The 23,557-nt window shown below is 41.1% G+C and overlaps 1 protein-coding gene across 1 annotated transcript; it reads left to right on the forward strand.

The window, feature by feature from the left end:
• Positions 1-250: 250 nt before the first annotated feature.
• Positions 251-23,274, forward strand: atp6v0a2b (ATPase H+ transporting V0 subunit a2b). The gene is made up of 20 exons (XM_083784386.1): positions 251-764; positions 1,038-1,116; positions 1,551-1,648; positions 2,195-2,332; positions 4,749-4,846; positions 9,199-9,325; positions 11,609-11,691; positions 13,707-13,800; positions 14,567-14,779; positions 15,915-16,065; positions 16,243-16,382; positions 16,516-16,673; positions 17,286-17,376; positions 17,504-17,622; positions 17,725-17,935; positions 18,509-18,628; positions 18,750-18,869; positions 19,190-19,307; positions 19,567-19,738; positions 21,448-23,274. The coding sequence occupies exons 1-20, from the start codon at positions 648-650 to the stop codon at positions 21,548-21,550; spliced, it is 2,550 nt and encodes an 849-aa protein (XP_083640512.1). The 5' UTR covers positions 251-647; the 3' UTR covers positions 21,551-23,274.
• The last annotated feature ends 283 nt before the right edge of the window (positions 23,275-23,557 follow it).

Genomic DNA, 23,557 nt, shown 5'->3' on the forward strand with positions numbered 1-23,557 from the left:
TACATTCCACCACTGGAGACAGGGATAAGGGAGTGTTGTATTGCCCTGTGGACAATTTCATTTCAGAGGATACTTAATATGATGTATTATAGTGTAAATAAAAATATGTTGCTGAATGTAAATTTGTGCTTTCTTTTTTTTCCTCCTTTGGGCGGTATGCGCAGAATCCAGGGGCGGTGGTGATTGGCCAATCAAGCTGCTAAGATTCACTGTCATGTAAGGACTCTGAATGACGCTCTGACAGTGAGTGAGATATGACGTGGAGACTGGATTATTACCTTGTTAGCTAGTGTCTGATGAAACTTCGTTTTTTATGAGATCAATATAATTTACGCAATTTGGGAGTATGCGAGCAAAGAACCAACGTTAACATTCGAAATGAACTGGCCAGTGTCCAAGTGTTTCGGCCAGACGGAATAAACTGTTCTCACCACGGAATCAACTCGTCGCCGGCTAGCTAGCAGACTACACCGACGTTAGCGTCAACATTGAGAAACAATTGACATTAAAACGGACCCGGAATAACGCAGAAGTTAACGAAGAGCTCAAATGGAGGCTCATAAGGGTCATAACATTGGCTAAACGAGACTACAGCTAGCTACTATAGCTAATATTAGCGCATCTGTCTGTTGAAAGGACCTGTCAAAATGGGCTCGTTGTTCCGAAGTGAGGAGATGTGTTTGGCCCAGTTGTTTCTGCAGTCTGGATCCGCATACGACTGTATCAGTGAACTGGGAGAAATGGGACTGGTAGAATTCAGAGACGTAAGTTTACCACGATTGAGCGAGGTGCTGCTAACCTTTAGCAGCTAACGTGTTGTAAAAACTTCAGTCGAAGTGGATAACAGCAAAAGCACACTACACTATGGCTTATACACTGAGTTGCGTACCATACGGACTGACAACTATTGCATTTGACACCCTTTTCACCTTAACAAAATAGTGGTACTGCTTTAATTTACAACCGAGGGCTTATTTTCCTTGCAAATTTATACTTTTAATTTGACCTATACATGTTTTTCACATTGTACCTTTCAGCTCAATCCCAGTGTCAACACTTTTCAACGAAAATTTGTCAGTGAGATTAAAAGATGCGAAGAGATGGAGAGGATTCTTGGTAAGGATACACAATATACACCGCTTCACTTCTATACGCCTGGATGCCTTTTAGCCAATGATCTGGCTGGTCAACGAGGCAGAAGGGTGGTTTAATTGGAGGCCATTCGCAGGAGATTAAATTCTGGGCCCAAATAAAGTGGAACTAGACAGCTTGTGATAGGATTGAGAATTCTATCCAAGACGTGCCAAGCCAGGCCAACCTAGATTGGTTCTCAAAACATAAAATAATCAAGGACCCCCGGGTCCCGAACCCCCTTAAGGAACACTGACTGTCCTAGACAGTGGACCACACTGAGAACCACCTCTCTGCCTGCATACAGATTAGGCTCAGCAGTATCATTCCTATCCTTACTCTCTTATCTGTATTTTCAGTGATAACAGGATTACCTTTATGTCGACAACTCAACATAGTCTACTCTGTATCTTTTACAGGATACCTTCTGAGGGAAATCAAAAAAGCTGATATACCACTTCCAGAAGGAGATGTGAACCCTGTTGCTCCACTGCCCAAGCATGTCATGGTTATAATGGTAAGCTTCTGAACATTTTTTTATTTGTTTATTATCTCTCTATCATACTGTAAGTTGCTTATTCCTACTCTATATTTATTACATGTTCATAAAACAGTCCACACTAGGCAGAGTTTGTGCCATATTTTACCTTTAGTTAAAAGCACACCTATGGGGGCACGGTGGCCTGGTCTCTAAACTTCCTCCCCCTGGCCAGCCGGGGCGCCTGATGGAGGGGAAAGGAACTGGTTGGAATAACGTGTTCCTGTCACGCGCTACGTCCAACCAGGGAAACTCCCCCATGTCAGGTGTAAAGGAGCAACTTGGACACTCAAGGAAGTTCAAGTCTGTTGCTTTCCCCTTGTCCCCCATATATGTTGGCGGTGGATGTGTAGAGCCCAGGATCACATTAGATAATTGACGCAGGGGTGAAAATGGGTTACAAAATCGTGGGATAAAGATTTTATCCCACTTATTTATAAACACTTATATGAAGATACACAAAATATTTAAGTAAAGCACTTTGCTCATTACTGTGGGATCTTTGTGCATGTCTCTGTTCTACAGGAGCAGCTGCAGAGGCTGGAAGTGGAGTTGAGCGAGGTCACCAGAAACAAAGAGAAGCTACAAAAGAATCTTCTGGAACTGACAGAGTACACACACATGCTGCGTATCACACGCAACTTCATTCAGCGAAGCACAGAGGTTAGAATCTTGGCAATCTGGGAACCCATTTGTTTTTGCCACTGGGGGCAACACATCCTTTGTTGTGTAGAGACAGGAACTCGTTTTGGCTTGTCCCCTTTCTTAGTCCACTTCCTCCCAGGTGCTACAGTACGCTATATTTTTTTCCCTAGGATAGCTCAGGGAAGGAGTGCTCGTTTTACCACGCTGGCTAGTAAAGGAAAGCGCCACTCGTGCGGGCGGAACCTCACCTTCTAATATAAACACAAACTCCATTCTGCCAGCTGCCTCGCTAGCCTAGTGGACTACTACGCCGACTTGTAATATATGCTTCGTTAGTTCGCGCCCCACTGCCGCCACTGTTTTTACAACCGCAGACTTTTTAATAGTTTTTGGATTAAGGTTGCATTAAAAAGACTGGATTAAGGTTGGTGAAGGATGCGTTGCTCCCCTGCTTGCGGTTATGTTTAGGTTAGAGTTAGAGATAGGGTTAGAGTTAGGGTTAGGGTTAGAGTTTTATGAAAGATGAGACCTGGGAAGGAATCAGAGAGGACAGGGAGGATGGGGCAGGCGTGGTGGCACGGCTCTACACATAGACCCGTTACTAAGCAACCACGCACCTGCGGCGTGGCTCGGGCGGTCGGGAGACGGAGAAGCACACATGCGGTGTCACTCGCGAGGCGAGGAGGCCGGTTACCTACGGGTTAGGGTTAGGGTTAGAGTACTAGTAGGCATAAACACTTGTGTGCGGTCCAAAACACAGCCCAGTGCTTCCTACTCCACTGACAACCAATCACAGCACTCTAAATTCATTAGCATTTTAGCAACATACAGTAGTTGGATCCATTACAGAGGAGTATACAGACTTATGGAGTAGAGCCATCTACCTGTGTCCCTGTTATGCCCATATAGAGATTCATTCATTCATTCAAACCTTTATTTATTCTTGAAAGACCTTGAGGTTTCCCTCATAGTCTCGTCGAAGTAATTTGTTGCTTATGTCATAAAATGTTTTTAATAATAATAAAACAAAGTACAGTCTGGCCTTACAGAACAACAACGCTGAACACAATAGTTTAATAATCAGCATATAACATATTTATTTTTTGTAATAAATATTTGAAGTTTCTCAGAAGGTCAGGATTCCTGACTCAGGAATTAGAAGGTGTTTTTACATTACAGTCCTAAATGTACTGTAATGTAAAGTATTGTTGAAATTAAATATATTTTTGGTTTTAATAGGCTAAGCCTTTTCCCAGTTCAATCTAAAAAATTCCCGCTGCTGACTGCAAAAAAATCAAGATAATCTGAGCAACGGACAGAAGCTATAACAAAATGCATACATAAATGGATGCACCTGGGACGTATCCTCAGTGATGTATCCCAAGGTCATCGGGGTTTCGGGTCTCCCAACATCATACCCCTCACTCAGGTGACCCAGCCGGGGTGATCAAGTCCCGACTTACGTCCCAGTAGCTACCATCGATAAGTCCCATTAGGGAAAAACCAGGGCCACACAATCCGTTCCTCCTGAACTACTCTGCCGTGACTGGGAGGTACCATTCTGGCGCATGGAAGGACTAGGCTCTGTGGGTTGACTCCTGTCCGGGCCCCTCCTACTTCTCACCAGGTCCACTCCTGCTCTCACCAGGTCAGGCCCTGTGCGTTGCACCAGACTCCCAGCACCAGGCACTTTATTCAGGAATGGTGGATTCTCGAGCTGCAACGGTTCCGCAGGCTCCACCTTGCCCATGGTGGTGCCGCAGGCTCCGCTTGAGGCTTGAATGGCCCTCCTAAAGGCCTCAACGTGGGTTTGTTGGGCTTCTTCCTCACGGAAGACACAGGCTGGGGTGCCAACCCATACTGCTCCCGGCTGCCACCCGTCTGTCTCTCCGGTGGTCACCAGACTATTCCTGGTTGTCACGTAGTCTATTCCTATGAGTCACTATAACTATGAGTTAGCTAAAACTAACTTGATCAACGTGCCCAATTGTTCCAGTGTTAACATGGGTTTTTTCTCGAGTGTACGTCTTCTTAGCTACTGCAGCAAATGTCCACTGACTCAGGGGTACAGCACACAGTTTGAAGGAACTGCGCAGGAGGCTTGGCGAGGAAATCTGGAAAGCAGAGCAACAATAAAAGCCCCGCCATTTTGAACTCCTTGAGATCTCAGTATCTGTTAGTCTTTGTCTGCCAATATATAATGATGCTACATGGCACCATCATGGAAGCAGGCTCAAATAAATCGGCCAACTCAAAAGGGGCAAGCTCATATATGAGCATATATGAGCTCCATATTTGGGTGTAGCATCATTGAGAACTCCTTATGGTTATGGCTGATTCACAACCATATAAGGAGTCGGAGGTCTGCCGACTGGACTGCTGTCTGTCAAAAAAAGTTTCATTAATAGTTGTCATTTCCCCATCTGTCTTGCAGCGTGAGCCCTTACAAGTGCAGTATGAAGAGTTTCCCTTCTTGGAAAAGGACACAATGATGGACTACAACAGCATGCAGAGACTTGGAGCCAAACTGGGGTGAGGGACTATCCTACTATAATTTTAGACGTGTGTCTGTCATATCTGTCACCCCGCTTTGCTCCTCACTGCCTTGACCAGTTGATCTGCATTTGCACACAGGCATTGACTATTATTATCTCGATTCCCTTTTTTCAATTTAACATTGAACACTGTTTATTAGCGTTTTTCGCCAATTCTGTTGGACTCTTGAGTGCAGTTTTCGTGGTCACTGCACATGCGTGGCCACTGGCCAGGGTCACCCGGAAGAGAAACAGGCCACCGTTAGCCAATAAGCTAATCATCTGTTTGCAGTCAATCGCGGGAATGTCCGTACTCTATTGCTTCGCTAGCCAACTCGCGTTAATATTTCCGTCATTTGCGTGCCATGTTCTTCCCAAACAAATAATTAATAACCATGCTAAATGACTATAAACAACAGCTCTGCGGCTGATTACGTTCGGTTACACCATTAGTTTCCTATTGAATTCAGTTGACGACACACTTCATGTGTCGTCAACACTTCATGTACCATCTCCTCCAGATGGTGGCAGAAGTGAGTTCCTCCTGCTTCCATCTGGTCTCTCTCGGGCAGAGACGATGTACTACAGTGCTGATCGGAGCGATATGCGACCGCTAGATAGTTAGGGAAAATTTGCTTAATTTCTGTCAATTCTGGATTCACAGATGTGTTCATAAAGGTGTCTACTATCGCAGAAAAATGTGTTTTAAGCCAACTCCCTTGGGAAATAAATAAATTTGCATAAATGCAAAAATTAATAATTGGGAAGGACAGACGGACATATTAATATATAAAGATCATTAATGTATCACAAATGCATCTTAATTGAAACTTAACCCTTAGCCCGCTAGCATTTATTGAAAAATTAGGATCGCCAGCATTTTTCCCAGTCGACCGCTTATTTTGAAAAGCCACATTTCCAGACTTCCGGAAGTGAGCTTATCCTAGTAAGTTCAGGTCCAGGACGACTGTTGTTTACAATATGGGTCTATGCCGGTGCACTAGAGGGCTCCTCATCGCCGGCTCTGTGCCGTCAAAGAAACGCTGTTTTGATCAGAATAAGAGACTTTATTGTCACACCTTAAAAATAATTAACAGTAAAATAAGGGTGAAATTAATTTGCCAGGGCTCCTCAGACTTTCAGTTAATTAATAAATAAATAAACAAAATATGGCTCTATATCATTATATAAAAAGATCAACACATAATAAAAAACTACGGTGCTAAAAAGAAAGTATGCTTTTGTAAACAATAAATACAAATATGAATAAACATAATAATAATAATAATAATAAAACTTTATTTGTATAGCACCTTTCATGACATGAAATGCAGCTCAAAGTGCTTTACAGAACAATGGAGAATAAAAGAAAAGCAAGGCAACGACATTAAAAAACAAGCAGTAATGCAATACAGTGAGGACATGAATAACAATTTTTTTTAAGATCAATTAAAAGCAATGTTGTAGAAGTGGGTCTTGAGCTGAGCTTTAAAAATGTCTACAGAGGCTGCCTGACGAAGGTACAGTGGGAGCTTGTTCCATGCCGACGGCCCGTAGAAGCAAAAAGCTGCTTCCCCGTATTTTTTAGTTGCCATTGTTTTAGGCAAAGCGAGCAGGCCAGCAGTGGAAGACCTTAGGGGGGGCGGTTTGGGACATATTCAGGCAGGCAGTCATGTAGGTAGGAAGGTGCGAGACCATTGAGAGCTTTATAGACAAGTAAAATCATTTTAAAATCAACCTAAAAACAACCGGAAGCCAGTGCAGTGATGCCAAAACTGGAGTAATATGTTCTCTCATCTTAGTTCTAGTTAAAACTCTGGCTGCTGCATTTTGGACAAGTTGTAATCTGTCAGTTGTTTTCTTAGGCAGTCCTGAAAAAAGTGCATTGCAGTAATCAAGCTGAGAAAAAACAAAGGCGTGGATTAGCGTTTTTGCACAAACAAGGACAAATAGGCTCTGATTCGTGCAATATTTCTAAGGTGAAAAAAGGCAATCTTGGTAACATGATTAATGTGTGAATTAAAATTCAATTCAGAATCAATAATAACCCCCAGGTTCTTTACTGTACTGTTAATTTCTACAGTCAGGTTGCCAAGTCTGCTTATTATTGATTCTTTCTGCTCACTAGAACCGATTATGAGAACTTCTGTCTTATCCTCATTTAGCTTGAAAAAGTTCTCACTCATCCAACATTTGATGCTAGACAGACAGGTCAACAGCGGGTCTAAAGCACAGGGATCATCTGGATACATACAACTATCTCTACTCTTCTAACTTCCTGGCATCGCCCTCACGGCTCTTGTCATCTAGCTTGTTGTTCATGCAAAATTTGCCACAAGCAGAAATGCACAGAAATGCCTTTGTCACCAAGCTTCCATCCATTCTCCAGTATGTACTGAAGTATGAATGGAAGCTGCCAATCTCTGGTCTGGACATAAGCTTGGAGTGCTGTGCTGCGGTTCCTGTTGTCGGGGGCAGTTCTTCTGGTTTGATACTACTGTGATGATGGCTTGGATGTCCAAAACTTCCATAGCCCTCTCCACTTTGTCAGTGTTGCAGAACTACTACCACTACTGGGAGTATCGATCCAGACAACAGGAGCCGCAGCGCAGCGCACTCTCCGAGCTTATATACAGACCAGAGATTGGCTGCTGCTGCAAAGTCCATCACTGGATGTACAGTACATCCAGTGTACCACCACCAAGCTTCCATCCATAATCTCATGTACTGGACTCAGTATGGATGGAAGCTTGGTGACAAAGGCTATGAGTCTGTACCATCAATGAACAGACCCCATCACACCAGACTATCTTCTGAAGTCAGTCCGTTGCAACTATGAGGGGGAGGGTACACACTGCATTTTAGTGCACAGTGCATTTCTGCTTGTGGCAACTGCCATGGCAGATTTGACAAGAACAACAAACTAGAATTACTAGATGACAAGAGCAGTGATGGAGATGCCAGGAAGTTGGAAGAGTAGAGCTAGTTGTATGTTTATTCATATTTGTATTTATTGTTTACAAAAGTATACTTTCTTTTTAGCACCATAGTTTTTTTATTATGTGTTGATCTTTTTATATAATGATATAGAGCCATATTTTGTTTATTTATTAATGAACTGAAAGTCTGAGGATCCCTGGCAAATTAATTTCACCCTTATTTTACTGTTTTTAACTACTATTTTTAAGGTGTGACAAAGTCTTTCTTATTCTGAAATAAACAATACATAAATCAGCTAAAGATTGTTCTTTTGTCCATCTATTTCTCTTTCAACAGTTAGTTTAAATTAAGATGCATTTTTGTGATATATTAATGATCTTTATATATCAATATGTCTGTCCGTCCGTCTGTCCGCCCGTCCGTCCCTACACACACACGCCCAACCAAACAGAAAAGAAAACACCTTAGACATATTGACATATGCATAACATGGCATATTAGTTATTACGCATGTCTGGGACATACGTACAAAAGCAGCCAATTTTATGGCCAGGAAGTCATTTTTACTGAAAGGTAATGGCTGGAACGGATTCAGCACCCCCCCCAAAAAAACTATTTTCATACCTTAGAAGCTCATTATTGGCCAATTTGACATTGTCCTGCATTTATCCTAGGCCCTCCGGGTACCCCAACTTTGATTGGCTCACACAAAGTTTCCCAAGGGAGTTGGCTTGGAACAAATCTTTCTGTGATAGTAGACACCTTTATGAACACATCTGTGAAGAAAGCTAGTGGTAAGCATTTTCTTTCCAGATTTGCCACAACTTAAGCAAATTCTCCCTAACTTAAGAGGCGGGATCAAAACTAATCTTTTGATGTTTTTTCATAAATTAATTCCCAATTTTCTTTTATGTCATGAAAAGTAGTGAAAATTGCTGATCTACAAACTCATAATGCATCACAAGACGCAAGCTTGTAGATCTGATTTCGTTACGAGTTTGGAACATAAGCCTTGAATAACATGCCAAAATAGGGAAGCCAGATGGAAGGTAGACGTAATAAGCCTAGGCTTCAGTCTATACCTTTGTTTTTCCAGAATAAGAAAAAAAAACTGAACTAAGAATGTTTTTTTGTATGGAAAAACAAACAAACTAATAAACTAAACTAAAGGTGGTTAAGTTTGCCTCTGGGTTTTATAAATATTTAAACAATGAAACATTGCAAACAGGAGGTTATAGCAGGTAGAATTGGATTTGTTGGAACACAGGTTATTTTTTCCATTTCCTGAAAAATGACGTTTTTTTGTATACAGTACATACAGGTCAGGTAGGTTTAGGCCCAGCAGCAACGATACAGTATGTTGGTGCACACATGTTGCTTTTTAAAATGTTTGCCTCTCCATTCCCCCAGTTTTATCTCAGGCCTGATACATAGGACAAAGATAGAGGCCTTTGAGCGGATGCTGTGGAGAGTGTGTAAAGGCTACACCATCCTCAGCTACTCAGAGATTGATGAGTATCTTGAAGACCCTGATACGGTATGTCGCCCTGAGTTAATATTGGCTGGGTTTCCCAAAGGAAATATGCATAGTGAGTATGCGTGTGGTTCTTCTCAACAACACCCCCTTTCAGTGTGAACATAGATATTCCGTGCATAGATGTGCCACGCTATAGTAGGCCTGATGCCTGGTATGCTATGCCTGAGGCCTATATTGGTAGGCCTGAGGCCTACCATACCGGCCTGACCGGTCAATAAAAAAATGCTGAATGAACTAGCTTGTATTGGTAACTTTGACTGCACAATAGCCTCCCATTGAACCTCCTTGTCTAGGCCTATATTTATTAACCCACAATCGATTGTTATTCAATTTAATTCACTTGTACCTGGCCTATATGTTTTCATATAGGCCTACGTTTACCTTGCCGACATCACTTTGCCTCTGAAATATTTGGACTGCTAGACAGCTGACAGTATGCTCTCTTCACTCTTAAAAATTATATATATATCTGGCAATTTAATTTCTTTGATGCTGAAGTAGGCCTAAACATGTTTAATTTCAACGTTTTTATATTTAAATGAGATGAAGAAAGTCACCACTCACATCACTCATTTCCCTGCAAATGGTTTTACTACTGCCACATGTGGACAGGTGTGTGTATAGGCTAAAGAGGCTTTAGGGAAACGGGTTTTCTTCTACATGTATTCATGCAGGAGGCCTTACGTGCGCAATGAGGACAGGTATGGCTGTGCTCTAGTCTACACTAGTCAGTGTTTCCCAAAATAGGAAATTGTGTCTGATTGGCTTCCATGCCGCCAATTTGGCCGCACACGGGCTTCTGTTTGCGGCCTAGAGGGGTGTGTTCAAGCTACGCGCAGCGCAAAATGTATTTGGGAAACCCAGCCATTGTCCTTACCAATTCCCTGCATTTCAGAGTGAGATTTAATGAGCAGCAGTAAAAGAAAAAAAATCACACCCGTGTGAAGTGAGGGTCGCTCTTTTCATTACAAAAGTCATTCCGGCATGTTTCACTTGTTCTGGCGTCTTTGCTTTTCTGCCCTCACTTTTATCTTCAATATGTACTTTGCTCAGCCAATCAACTCATCGCCAAGTATGGGGTGATCACGAGCCAATGTTTTTTATAAAGTATATTTATTGGTTTTAACAAATTTAAGGACAACAAACACACACATTACACAACAAGAACATAATAACAAACAAGAAAAAAAATTAAAAAAGAAAAACAACACTATTATAAATAAAAAAAGATTGAATATACAAAGACATGGCAAGAACAATGAACCATAATGACAATAAGTTGCTTTAGAATTTTGATAGAGGAAATACATCCATACAGTATATATACATATATTAAAAAGACAGACAATACAGTTGTCATAGGCACCAAATCATTACAATGAGAGCAGACCCATGCATACTCCACTCAAAGGCGGCAACCGCCCCCCCTCCAGGCGGCAGGGCCACCACCCCAAGAAGCGGCCCCGACGCAATGCATCGAGACCCCTGCCCAGGCGACCGCTCCCCCATACCCAAAGGGCGAACAAGCCCCCACCCCAAAGCAGAGCACCCACTAGGGAAGAATGCTGGCATATAAGAAATCTAAGGTTGGCACGGAAAACCTCCAAGTACTGTGGCAGACAATGTTGGTCCAATATGATCTAAATAATTGTCCCAAATTTTGTAGAAAGTGCCCAATTTAGAATGCAACATGCATTTAATGTATTCACAAGGAATACAGTCCAACATTCACTTTTTGAGGGGCGCTAGCGAGTGATTTCACTTCTACCCGTAGGGTACAAATGGTACAGATGTCACTGTTTGTAGCAGTCAAACAAAAAACGGCGCACATCCTCATCTACTTTTAAATGCTCCAATTTTTATTTCTGCTGTAAATAAAACAATTGGCATTTAAAAGTTAGTTGCAAAACCCCCTCTTGTTTTTCACAGTTTGCAGCAGTAACATGACTCCCTATGGCCTATTTATTACACCATTAACCCATTATGTGAACACAACATCCAATCACAAAATTGGGAATTACATGTTGATGGGCCTCACCTCCAAAATCGTCGAATTTTCGTAGAATGTAAGTTTTATTTCAGGTATTGTGAATGATTCCATCTCCAGTGGCTTGAAGTATGTTCATGTACTCCTGTATGTAGGCCATCATGCCTGTGATCTCTTGAACAACATGAGCAAGAATACAAATTAGTGTCTAATATTGTGTAGTTAAAATAATTTCACTTGAAAAGTTGGTCCTGGTGGCTTGGATATACAACGTTTCCTGTTTATTTCCTTTACAGGGTGAACCTGCTAAAAGTGTGGTGTTCCTGATCTCTTATTGGGGGGAACAAATCGGCCAGAAAGTCAAGAAGATCTGTGACTGGTAATGATTTTTCTTAGTTTGTATCCCTCCGCCGGTAATAGCCTTGGCCACAGGCATTATCTTCTTCTTCGTCTCACTATGGTAGCGTGGCCAAAGTTTGTATGTATGTACTAGGTAACTAGGGCATTGGTTCCCAACCCTTTTATACTGATAAGAGAAGATTTGCGCAATGTGTGGCAAACCTGCAAAAAAAAAGCTTACCACTAGCTTTCTTCACGATTATGTTCATAGTCATAAATATGTCTACTATCGCATATCAATTTGTTCCAAACCAACTCCCTTGGGAAACTTTGTGACAGCTGCTGAAAGTTGGGGTACCATTAACAACCTATATAAGGCAAAATATTCAAAATTTCATTATACTTTAAGTGGAATGTGACGTGTCAAACTAGGGGTTTTTCATGATTCTGAATCCATTGCAAGCATTAGGTTTGCATGAAAAACACTCCTTCAGCTAAAAATCTGATTTTACGGGGGCCAGTTTCGAATTGCAGCCGTCCGTAGGTGCCCTTTGAGAGCGGTTTTAAAGGAGTCAAGGGATTCGCATGTCTTAATGACTGTAGGTAGGGCGTTCCACATTTTGGTGGCGCAGGAATTTAGTCCCTTGTTTGTGCCGAATCTGCGTTGCACATGGTTTGTTGCACTCCCTCTGGTGTTGTGGGTGTGGACTTCGTTAAAGGTTAATTCCATGCTAGAAGGCTTTCTTACCTTTTATTTGTAGTTGTTACAGTACGTCCCCACCAAAGAGGTCCATGTGTTATTTTGTGCAAAAGTGCATTATTGGCTATTTTCCCTAATATAAGCCCTCAATGGGGGTTTGGTTTTTGTGCTAATTTGCTTATTTCCATCAAAATAAGTAGTAAAGTGTGCCGCTTGGGATGCTATTTACATTATGAAGAGAGGATATATACAAAAACAATTGTTGTAGGGGAAATAGTCAATAATGCGCTTTTGCACAAAATAACACCTGGACCTCTTTGATGGGGACATAACTACAAATAAAGGTAAGAAAGCCTTCTAGGAGCCTGACCAGTTTGTTTTGGGAAGTCTGGAGCCTTGTTTTAAGGGCCTTTGAGGTGCTGTGGTACCAAGAGGTGCATGCATAGTCGAAGAAAACTTGTACGAAGGTTCCTGTTAGGGTCTTCAAGGTGTTTTTGTTGACCAGTGAGGAGAAGGAATCTTGTTCTTTGCTTTTTTTTTGTAGGGATGTCCCGATACACTTTTATCGTTTCCGAACCGAAAATATATTATATTGAAGTCCACCGACTGGGAATAATGTTCATAGCTAACTAGCTACATATCTCCTGTTGTGTTTATAGCAGACTCCTCACTCGAAAGCAAACTCCACAACATTTTATTTACCTGCCGTAGTGTCAACCCCTTACCCCTGTGTCGGATCGGTGGTTAGACTGGCATATTTGCCGATACTGATATGACCAATTAAGGGCCGATCCGATTTTTACCGATACAGTATCGGGACATCTCAACTTTTTTTATTACGTTGGTATCACCGGAAAGATTAGCCACCAAGATGGAACCTAGGTAGGTCATTTCATCTTTCCGTGTGATAATATTGTCACCCACTTTAACCAAGAAGCCATCTGCCTTGCTGAGATTACTATTTGATCCAAAGAGAATGGATTCAGTTTTTCCCAGGTGTAAAGATAGTTTTTATCAGCGAGCCAGGTGCAGATTCTATTGATGGCCTTTTCAACCTGCAGTTTGTTCCTGTCTGAGACCAGCAGTGCTGAGTCATCTGCGAACAGGAACAAGTTGCAGTCACAAGCTGATGTCATGTCGTTTACATATATTAGGAACAGTACATTACTACATTTTAAAATTTGTCCAGAGAGAAAGAGACACGATAGGAGAAATCACTATGCTTTCATGGCGTACAGACAGAAATTGCAACTAAGGCATACAACAGTGATGGTGGTATTTCTAGTTTGTGTCTTGTCACTGTTTAGCATTGCTTATCTGACTTTTGGATAACAAGTTTTTTTGTTTCTCCCCAGCTATCACTGTCACTTGTATCCATATCCCAATAGCAATGAGGAGCGAAATGATGTTGTAGAAGGACTTAGAACCCGCATTCAGGACCTGCACACAGTATGTCTATATGTTTTCAATTTTTCATTCAAAAGGTTTTTGTTGCATCTATACTTCAGGTCAAAGTAGTTAAACATGTAAACCGGTAGTTTGCTTTAACAGCTCAAATTGTGACTTCTTCACAGACTAATGGATTACTTGGAAGACTTTTTTGCTGTCATTTGCTGGTTAAAATATAATCTTCTTATGTGTTCTGACTAGATTGGAACATATCATGTATTCATTATATCCCAGCGAGGGTAACCCTTGTACCAGTCTTTTGTGGGAAGATGATAGTTTGAGGTCATTTTCAGTTACAAAATAACAGTTTCTGTAACATGAATGAGCTTTTCATTTCCTTTGGGAGCCACTATTGGCAGCTGTGCTAGGGTAGCTATCCGAAGGAGCATTGCTCCAGGAATTACATTAGCTTCCTGTAGCACATGATCTACATGAGACGTTTTCCTCCCCTTGTCTCTATAAACGTATTGTCTTCACCAGGCCGAAGGCATCTAAGGTTTGCAGGAGTGGTTCGCTTTGAACAAAATAAATAAATAACTGAAATAATGAACACAGTGTCCGATTTGCCGTGAAAGGCAGAGGAAGACGTGCTACCATTTTCACATTGGACTATTATAGCCTCACCAAGTCTGCCTAGTGTTCCAGATCAAATCACAAATTCTGACATTGGAGAGAAATATATTTGTTTCTTCATATGGGTGTGGAATGAATATTTGTTCATAATGTGAAACACCAGAGACATATGTTTAACTGTTCATCTCCTCAGGTGCTCTACAGGACAGAGGACTATCTGAAACAGGTTCTGAACAAGGCATCAGAGTCTGTCTACACTTGGGTCATCCAAGTCAAAAAGATGAAATCCATCTACTATATCCTCAACATGTGTAGCTTTGATGTCACAAACAAGTGTTTGATCGCTGAAGTGTGGTGTCCTGTCAATGACCTTCCCACCCTGCGGATGGCGCTAGAGGAAGGCTCGGTGAGAACTGTACACAATACACATGATGTGGTTGCTTGCTTCTTGAAGTGGAACATTGTTATTATTGAGAGAACTACGTTTAGTGTTTGCAACATAAGGATGCAACCATAAGATATTCCCACATGAAATTAATGAGATTCTGTGTGTAGAGGGCGGTGTAAGGGAGCCTTAATCTGCTGTGCTGCTTTGACTATTTTCAGTCCAGCCGATCAGCTGTCTTTAATGTACATACTAGTTTTGGCCGCTTCGCAACCCACACACTTATCGTCACACTGCTGCTCCGACCAATATCATTGAGTCATATTGTTGTCGGAGTACCCATTATACCCCACTGTCTGTGTCCCTTTTGTGTCCATATATGGAGATGTCTGTATCTGTCGGTCCTTGTCCCTTTTTTGCTCATTTATGGAGACCCCTCTAGTGACATCTTTGTCACTGTTCGCCAATAGAAGGCTCTGTAGTAGAAGACTGGCCTGATGAAGTGAACGGTGGTGACGCAACTCTCCTTATATGGCTCTGGGTCGGATCAGTGTCTCTGGACAACTGGGTCTCTGTATCCGTCAGTCCTTGTTAAGGGTGTGTGCACCTTATATTCGGATATTTGGCACAGCTATGTGTGTGAATGTGAATGTACTCCACTGATTGGCTGAGCACAGAATGCGCCGCTCGGTTCACACAAGTGTGATTTTATAAAATATTAGCTGCCACTGCCGCTCTGTTTGAAGAATTAATCATAAGGTTTGTGTGAAGAAGATCCAATACCATGTGTCATATTATGGTTTAACCCATTCTGACCTGAGATCAGATTCATACGAGGTTTCCACTGGACACACACTGGGTCTGATTAACCCATTCTGACCTGAGATCAGATTATAAAAATGTCAGTCGTTCTTCGATTTTTTCAAAAATAGCAGACCTACAAGCTCGTATCGCGCCACTCGGTGGCGCGATATGAGCTTGTAGATCTGCTATTTTTCAATAGCTAAAGCATAACATGATGCTGACACCAAAATGGGTTCCCGTTCAGAATGGGTTAAAAATATATATATATATATCCCAGTGTGAACAAGCAGGGCTATTATTCCAGTGCGTCCTTGGGTTTTTGAAGACATTAAAAATCTATCCTTGTTCACAGAGGAAGAGTGGTGCAACAGTTCCGTCTTTTGTCAACCGCATCCCCAGCAATGACACCCCCCCTACACTAATAAGGACCAACAAATTCACTTCTGGTTTCCAGAACATTGTGGATGCCTACGGTGTGGGCAGCTACAGAGAGGTTAACCCAGGTATGTGGTCACTACTCGTACTTCGCTTTTCTGCCCTCACTTTTATCTTCAATATGTACTTTGCGGAGTTTGCGCAGCCAATCAATCATCGCTATGGGGGGGACACGCACAGTGCTGGCTTTAGCTGCCATGGGTCCACAGCAGTCTTATTGACATTTTTTGCCATTTGGTCTTTAGCGCCTTACACAATCATCACCTTCCCTTTCCTGTTTGCTGTGATGTTTGGGGACCTGGGTCATGGCATGATCATGGCTTTGTTCGGTTTCTGGATGGTGTTCTATGAGAACGATCGGAAACTGAAACGCACCAGGAATGAGGTGAATAAGTCGATCAATCCACTCCAGAAATAGACTCAAACATTGTTCACAAGCAGACTTTGTACTTAATAGTGTAAGTCTTTGCCATTTACGTGGTTCTTAGTGTTTTGTGTGATCTGATGTTTATGTGCAGATTTGGAACACATTCTTTGAGGGCCGTTACATCATTCTCATGATGGGCCTGTTCTCAATCTATACTGGTCTCATCTACAATGACTGCTTCTCCAAGTCCCTTAACATCTTTGGTTCTGGCTGGAGTGTCCGTGCCATGACGAAAGCTGGAGTTTGGACGTGAGTACTTCACAACCCCACAAATACTGTAGGACAGTGGTTCTCAACCTTTTTGGCTGGCGACCCCCATAGAAATAAAAAGCTAATATGAGGCTATGTGCAATTGTGCATGCATAAAGTGAGTGGCAAAGTGAGTTTAACATTGTTTAATTCAATCAGACTTTTCTGTTTGGATGTATGGGCTGTCAAGGCCAGAAAGTAGTTGTTTATTTTTGTCTTATGTTTAATAAACTCCACTGGTTTATCAATGTGATTTTAGATGTTTGGCATAAGCAATGTTTTCTTACATACAACTATTTGCTGTTGACATATTTGATGGAGCAAGTTAAGTTTATTGTCCAAACATTAGCAACTTACTTAAATATTATTATTTTTTTCCACGACCCCCAGGTTGAGAACCATTGCTGTAGGAAGGTGTAGAACCATTAAACAGCCAAATTCACATTCAATTCACAAGTCGTATTTCTACATATTTTCTGGTTGTTTATAGTGAATGTCATCTAATGAGAATTTCTAATTCTGTTTCAAGTTTTATGACCAAGAAGACAAATCTATGTATGGACAATGAAATGGTTTTGGATATGTTTTCTAACATTTTGTTGTATCCGACAGTGATAAAGATATCAGGGGCAATCGTTTTCTAAGTCTGGATCCAAATATTACAGGAGTCTTCGTAGGACCCTACCCGCTGGGAATCGACCCGGTGAATGTTTCTTATTGTCGGATAAATAAACATCATGCATGACATAAATGATCAATGTTACTGTATATTAATCTCTCAAATGTGGGTTAGTAATATCTCCTTCATCTCTTGTCTTTTCCTTGTGTAGATCTGGAACCTGGCATCCAACCGCCTCACTTTCCTAAACTCATATAAGATGAAGATGTCAGTAACCGTGGGCGTCATACACATGAGTTTTGGGGTCATACTCGGTATCTTTAACCACTTGTAAGTAACCATGTCTTCATTTGACGTTAGAGCTTGTATTGACAGAATTAACTGGATTTTGTGGAGCATAACTACATCTTATTTATGTCAACACCCACATAGGCACTTTAGGAAGAAATACAACCTGTACTTGGTATTTCTTCCCGAAATCCTGTTCCTGCTGTGTCTGTTTGGCTACCTGGTGTTCATGATACTCTACAAGTGGCTGGCCTTCTCTGCTCAGGACTCCAAGCACGCCCCTAGCATCCTCATCCACTTCATAAACATGTTCCTCATGCAGGGCGATGATGTACAGCCCCTCTACCCAGGACAGGTGAGATTGTACAGATGTAAAACCCCACCACATGTGGGTTGTGTGTTGGCAATACACTATCGAGGGATTAATTAATGCTGGCGGGAATTGTGTTTTAATAGTCAAATCCTTTATAAACACAGAGTTGAACTTAATTGGCTCAATAACGGTATGCAATGAATAAAGGTCATACAACATTGTGCAGTATACTTTATGCTTACCATCAAAATGCATTATATGCACCATTTTCCATTCAAAATATCAAATATAATCCAAAATCTGCCAATGTTTAAGACTGAAAGTTGAATGCAATTTCTGAGTTCATTTGTCGGCATTAACGCAGAGCGAAAGAAAAAAAGAATGATGCTCTAGGTCTGTTTAATTGTGATGTTTTCTGCTTTGATTTTGGGAGTGGCAGGTAGAAGGTTACCTGCCACATACAGTAGCTCTGATTGTTCTACTGCAGAGGTCACATCATGAATATGAATTGATCGACACTGAACAGATAAAATCCACTTCATTTTAAGCTGGTTATTGCTACTGAGGCAGAGGATATGAGAAGGTTATGCAACATGTCTGCTGTGTTTCATCTAGACTGGACTGCAGGTGTTCCTAGTGGTCGTTGCCTTGCTCTCTGTGCCTGTTTTACTGCTGGGAAAACCGCTTTACCTTTATTGGCTTCACAATGGAGGCCGCCACCTAAGAATGTACAGGGTAAGTTTCCTTGTTTCTTGTTTTTTTGTGTGCTCTTGCCTTTTGTATGCGTGTTGATAGACATATTAGTCGATAGACGATTAGTCATGTGCCTAAATATTTGTGTCACTAACCCCCTTAGGGGTATGAGCGTGTTCGACGCGGCAGCGAGGAGGAACTCTCCCTTATGAGGGCTCATGACATGGAGGAGGGAAGCAGTCACAGTGACCTCTCCACCAGCAGAGAGCATCAGACGGAGGAGGTTGGCACGACAACACCATTGTCTGCTCAGCTAGTCCAGTGATTCTCAACCTTTTGGCCATGATGATACTGCAAGTTGGCCCCCAAATAATTAGGAAAACATTAAATTTTTAGTAATAATATAACGAAATGAATTGAGATTCAAGCAGGAACACGATTGGTATACAAAACAAATAACCTGATCTGCACATGCACTTGATGGGCCCTGATCAAGAAAAGGTTGAGGCCCACTGAGCTAGTCATTTTATGTTAACAAAAGATCAGTGGCAGATTTCTGCCCCCAACCAAGAAGTAACGATCATTGTTTTTCTCTTTTGAAAGTTTGACTTTGCAGATGAATTCCTTCACCAGGCCATCCACACAATAGAATATTGCTTAGGTTGCGTCTCCAACACAGCCTCTTACTTAAGGCTCTGGGCTCTGAGTCTGGCACATGCCCGTGAGTATCATCCTTGTGAAATTTACACATTTATGCCATTATTTCTTTGTTTAATAAAGAAAGCCAAATCAACTGCAAGAACATACTGCAACAAAGAGTTTGGCATAGGATATTTTTGTCTGTTGACCTAAATAATTTACATCAATGATAGCCCTGAGAATGATCTTCCACTACTGTAGTGTAAAAAGGCAATGATTAATTTTTCCTCCTTCTCTCAAATATCACTCAAATGAATGTTTCCTTGCCTCTGCTCTCACAGAGCTGTCTGAGGTGCTGTGGACTATGGTGATGCGTGTGGGACTACGGATGGACACCAGTCTGGGAATCATGTTCTTGGTCCCTGTGTTTGGCCTGTTTGCTGTTCTCACAGTGTCTATCCTCCTGGTAATGGAGGGACTGTCTGCCTTCCTTCATGCCCTTAGGCTGCACTGGTAAGATGCATGCCCCCAACTACAATGATTTCCTTTTATTATCTTATTTTATTTCCTTTTATTATTATTTATTCAGACTATATATATATATATATTTCCCCTTGATATAACAAAATACATACATAAATGGATGCACCTGGGACGTATCCTCAGTGATGTATCCCAAGGTCATCGGGGTTTCGGGTCTTGCAACATCATACCCCTCACTCAGGTGACCCAGCCGGGAGTGATCAAGTCCCGACTTACGTCCCAGTAGCTACCCTCGATAAGTCCCATTAGGGAAAAACCAGTGCCACACAATCCATTCCTCCTGAACTACTCTGCCGGGACTGGGAGGTACCATTCTGGCACAAAATAAATTGATCAAAGATTCAACAAGGATTTGTCACTCAGAATGACTGGCAATACAAACGAAAATGTTTATCTAATGCAGTTAATATAATGTCAGAAGAGAAAGTGGGTACATAATAAACTAGAACTGCACTCTGTCGAGTGCCTACTTGCTTGTTGCACACAAGTGCACTACTACTAGTGCGCAAGCAGAGCGTGCAAGTACTGTAGACCGCTACAAACTTTCAAATCTCAGCCTCTGTGAAAGAACGTTTGCAATATTTAATTATTGGGTTTAGCTATTTGCTACGTACCTTGCTTTTGGAGGAGAAAAAGTAGTATTTTGAAGTATGGTAATGATTACTTATGCCTGTTATGGCAGTGGTGTCAGATTACATACCGTAATTTCCGGACTATAAGCCACACCTGAATATAAGCCGCACCAGCCAAATTTAGGGAAAATCCCATATACAAGCCGCACCGGACTATAAGCCGCACCGGACTATAAGCCGCAGCTACGTTAGCTCAGAGCCTGAGATGGCTCTGCGTTAGCTGTAAAAATCCATAGATTAGCCGCACCGTTGTATAAGCCGCAGGGTTCAAATCATGGGTAAAAAGCTGCGGTTTATAGTCCGGAAATTACGGTACATGTATACATAAGGGCATTACCTTTAGTCCACCCGACACTGGTTATCGATGGTGACGTACCGATGACATTCAATTCACATTTCAATTATACCCTGGCATTGGTACATATATTCATCACGTCATATGTATATGTGTGTATATATATATACACATATATATATGTAATTTCTGAGTGATTAGTGGTATAATGTGGTTACTCGGGTGGTTTGATGCGTATGTCCCTTTTTTTAACCCACCTGACACTGAAACATATCATTACGTCACCATCGTAAACCAATTATACCCTGGCATTGGTTACATACATAATATGACTCATGGGACATCCGCGGAAAACATACCTGCACGGTCTGCTTCCGTATGTCCGGGGCCAGCATATGAAGTCATATCATATGCATTCTAAGGGACATTGGTACATATCTTCATCACATCATGGGACATATGCTTCGTAGCATGACGGAAAACATACCTGCACGGTCAGCTTCGTGCCAGCATATGACGTCATGCTGCTAAGGGATATACTCATCGTAGCACCTGCTGACTGATAACATTACTTGCATGCTCTGCTTGCGCAAGTAATTACATATCTTATCATATCAATAAAACAAAGGTGTTTGCATGATACACAGCAAATAAATACACAACATGAACAGATTTAAAAGGGAAAATACCATTTACTTTTGTTTTTATTGCGATAGCTGTTCCTGTGGTTATACATTTGTTTTCCTTCTCAGGGTGGAGTTCCAGAATAAATTCTACAGTGGAACTGGGATCAAGTTTTCTCCCTTTTCCTTCTCCCTCCTGCCATCCAGCTTTGAGCATGATGGCTTGCTATGAAAAGACAAGCAGGTTGTCGTTGTCCAGTAGTAAACACAGCCAAAATGTGCCAGCAGAGATCAGTTGTGCTAAAGCCCACCTAGATATAGGATTGGCTTCCTAAGCCTTACAAGGCAGTCCGAAAAGTGTAACTTCCTACAAGCTCAACAATGCCTAAGACTTTGTATCTAATGATGACCTCTTCATGCCTACAGACAGCACAATTTTTTAGCCAAGGATTATCAGTTTGACACTTGCAGCGTCATTCATATTTATGTTGCACAGAGTAATTGAACATGGCTAATGACTGTAAAGCAGAAATTGTTGGATGTTCAACATGTCAAGCTCAAGAATCAAGTGCATCATCTGCATGGTAAACAAATGATTTGCTTTAGAGTTTTTCTGAGGTCACTGGGAGGAGTGCGATGCAAAAGTTCATTTTCACAGTTTATTTTATACTTTTTCTTGCACTGACTGCCTTACAGAAGTCCAACCAAATGAACGAGCATATCTATTTTTCATATTTTGGGGCTATCAAAACATTGCAAAGGGTATTTTACTTTTCTTTATTGAAAAGTGTTTTGACATGAATGTGATAAGAGATGTATATACTTTTATAGAGCAATTGTTTAAATTATTACTATTATTTTGTTTTTGGAATCCTAGTGCATCAATTTGAACGTTGAATGCTTGTCCCATGCTGTGATTATGCTTCTTGAAGATGTGTATTTACAATGTCGTTTGTGCCCCATCACCTTGTGAGAAACATTTCACATTCCACTGAAAGCTTCTTTTATGTTTTAGCTGCTCTAGAGCCATGGAATGAGTTGGCAATAGGGCAGTAAAAGTCAGCACTGCACAGTAAGTATTGATTTAACTGAGTTAAATTAACACAGTGGATTTTACTGTGTTGACTGGAAAGTTGTGTGAAGCCTTATTCTAATACAATACTTTAGTATGTACCGTATGTATATGATTTAAGAAATTATTTTAGCTATACTAAAATCTAACTTGTGTTTTAACTTATGTTTCTAGTTTTTCTTGTAATTGGAAATATTAAATCTGGACAGTTTTATTTGTGATCATTATGCTGAACATGATGGGGTCATTCCATGTTCCTAGTGTCTCGTATGTTCCCAGGGTCCGGTTAAGTGTAGTGTCCATGGATATTTTAATCTGAAGATCCAACTGGTTGCATTTCTGCAGAGCAAAAGAGTGAGTTGCAAGCCTCCTTTTTCAAATTCAAATATGCAGGCGTACTATACTGTGTGTGCATGAATTTGATCACAAAAGGGTGGATATTGGGAACATGAGACCCAGGGAACATAATATGCTCCCAACATTATGGGAGTGCTTGGACCTCCTCAATCGCAATTTATCTTGCTGTGGTTTTAAAACACCAATATGTTTCAGCTTATGAGCGTTTCATTTTTGAAGGGTGTGGCCTTTGATATCGGAACTAGATTAAAGACTTGGTAAAATATCCAGACAACCACTGTATTGTATGGGTGTGTACTATGATGTTTGCTTTGACATTCTTTAATTGCTGATAACATTCACATGGGGGTGGTTCGTCATGTCATTTCTTCTAATGTAGCCCCAGATCTTGTCTGTTTTTAGAATGAGAATGGGTTTCAAAAGGAATTGCATTGAAGAGAAAAAAACATTGTACTAATACATTCCTGTTTTTATTTTTTATTTGTTTATGTTGAAGATTGTAATAAATTGTATTTGATTGAATTGTACATTTTCTAATTAATATTCTTTGTAGACGGATTTAATTGAGCCTAGGCTGAAATCAGAACTCGATTCAGTGACAGTATGGTTAGAGATAGGGTAAGTGATTTTCATTAATAATAAAAAATAAACTATAAAAGTAATTAATAATTGATTGGATTTATTCATTTGTTAACTTGTTCAAAGGATTTAAAGACTAGGGATGTGTACATTATGCTTTTGTTATTGTTTTGTTCTTTGTTTATCTTAAGATTTTGTTGCATATAAGAAAGAAAAATCACATCCGTCATC

The sequence above is a fragment of the Protomyctophum parallelum genome (assembly GCF_964188405.1).
Source record: "Protomyctophum parallelum genome assembly, chromosome: 15".
NCBI lineage: Eukaryota > Metazoa > Chordata > Actinopteri > Myctophiformes > Myctophidae > Protomyctophum > Protomyctophum parallelum.

Coding starts and splice junctions, on each gene's coding strand:
- atp6v0a2b (XM_083784386.1), top strand. CDS start 648: ATGGGCTCGTTGTTCCGAAGTGAGGAGATGTGTTTGGCCCAGTTGTTT. Junction 4,847..9,198: donor AGACTTGGAGCCAAACTGGG/GTGAGGGACTAT, acceptor CCATTCCCCCAG/TTTTATCTCAGGCCTGATAC. Junction 17,377..17,503: donor ACCCGCTGGGAATCGACCCG/GTGAATGTTTCT, acceptor TTCCTTGTGTAG/ATCTGGAACCTGGCATCCAA.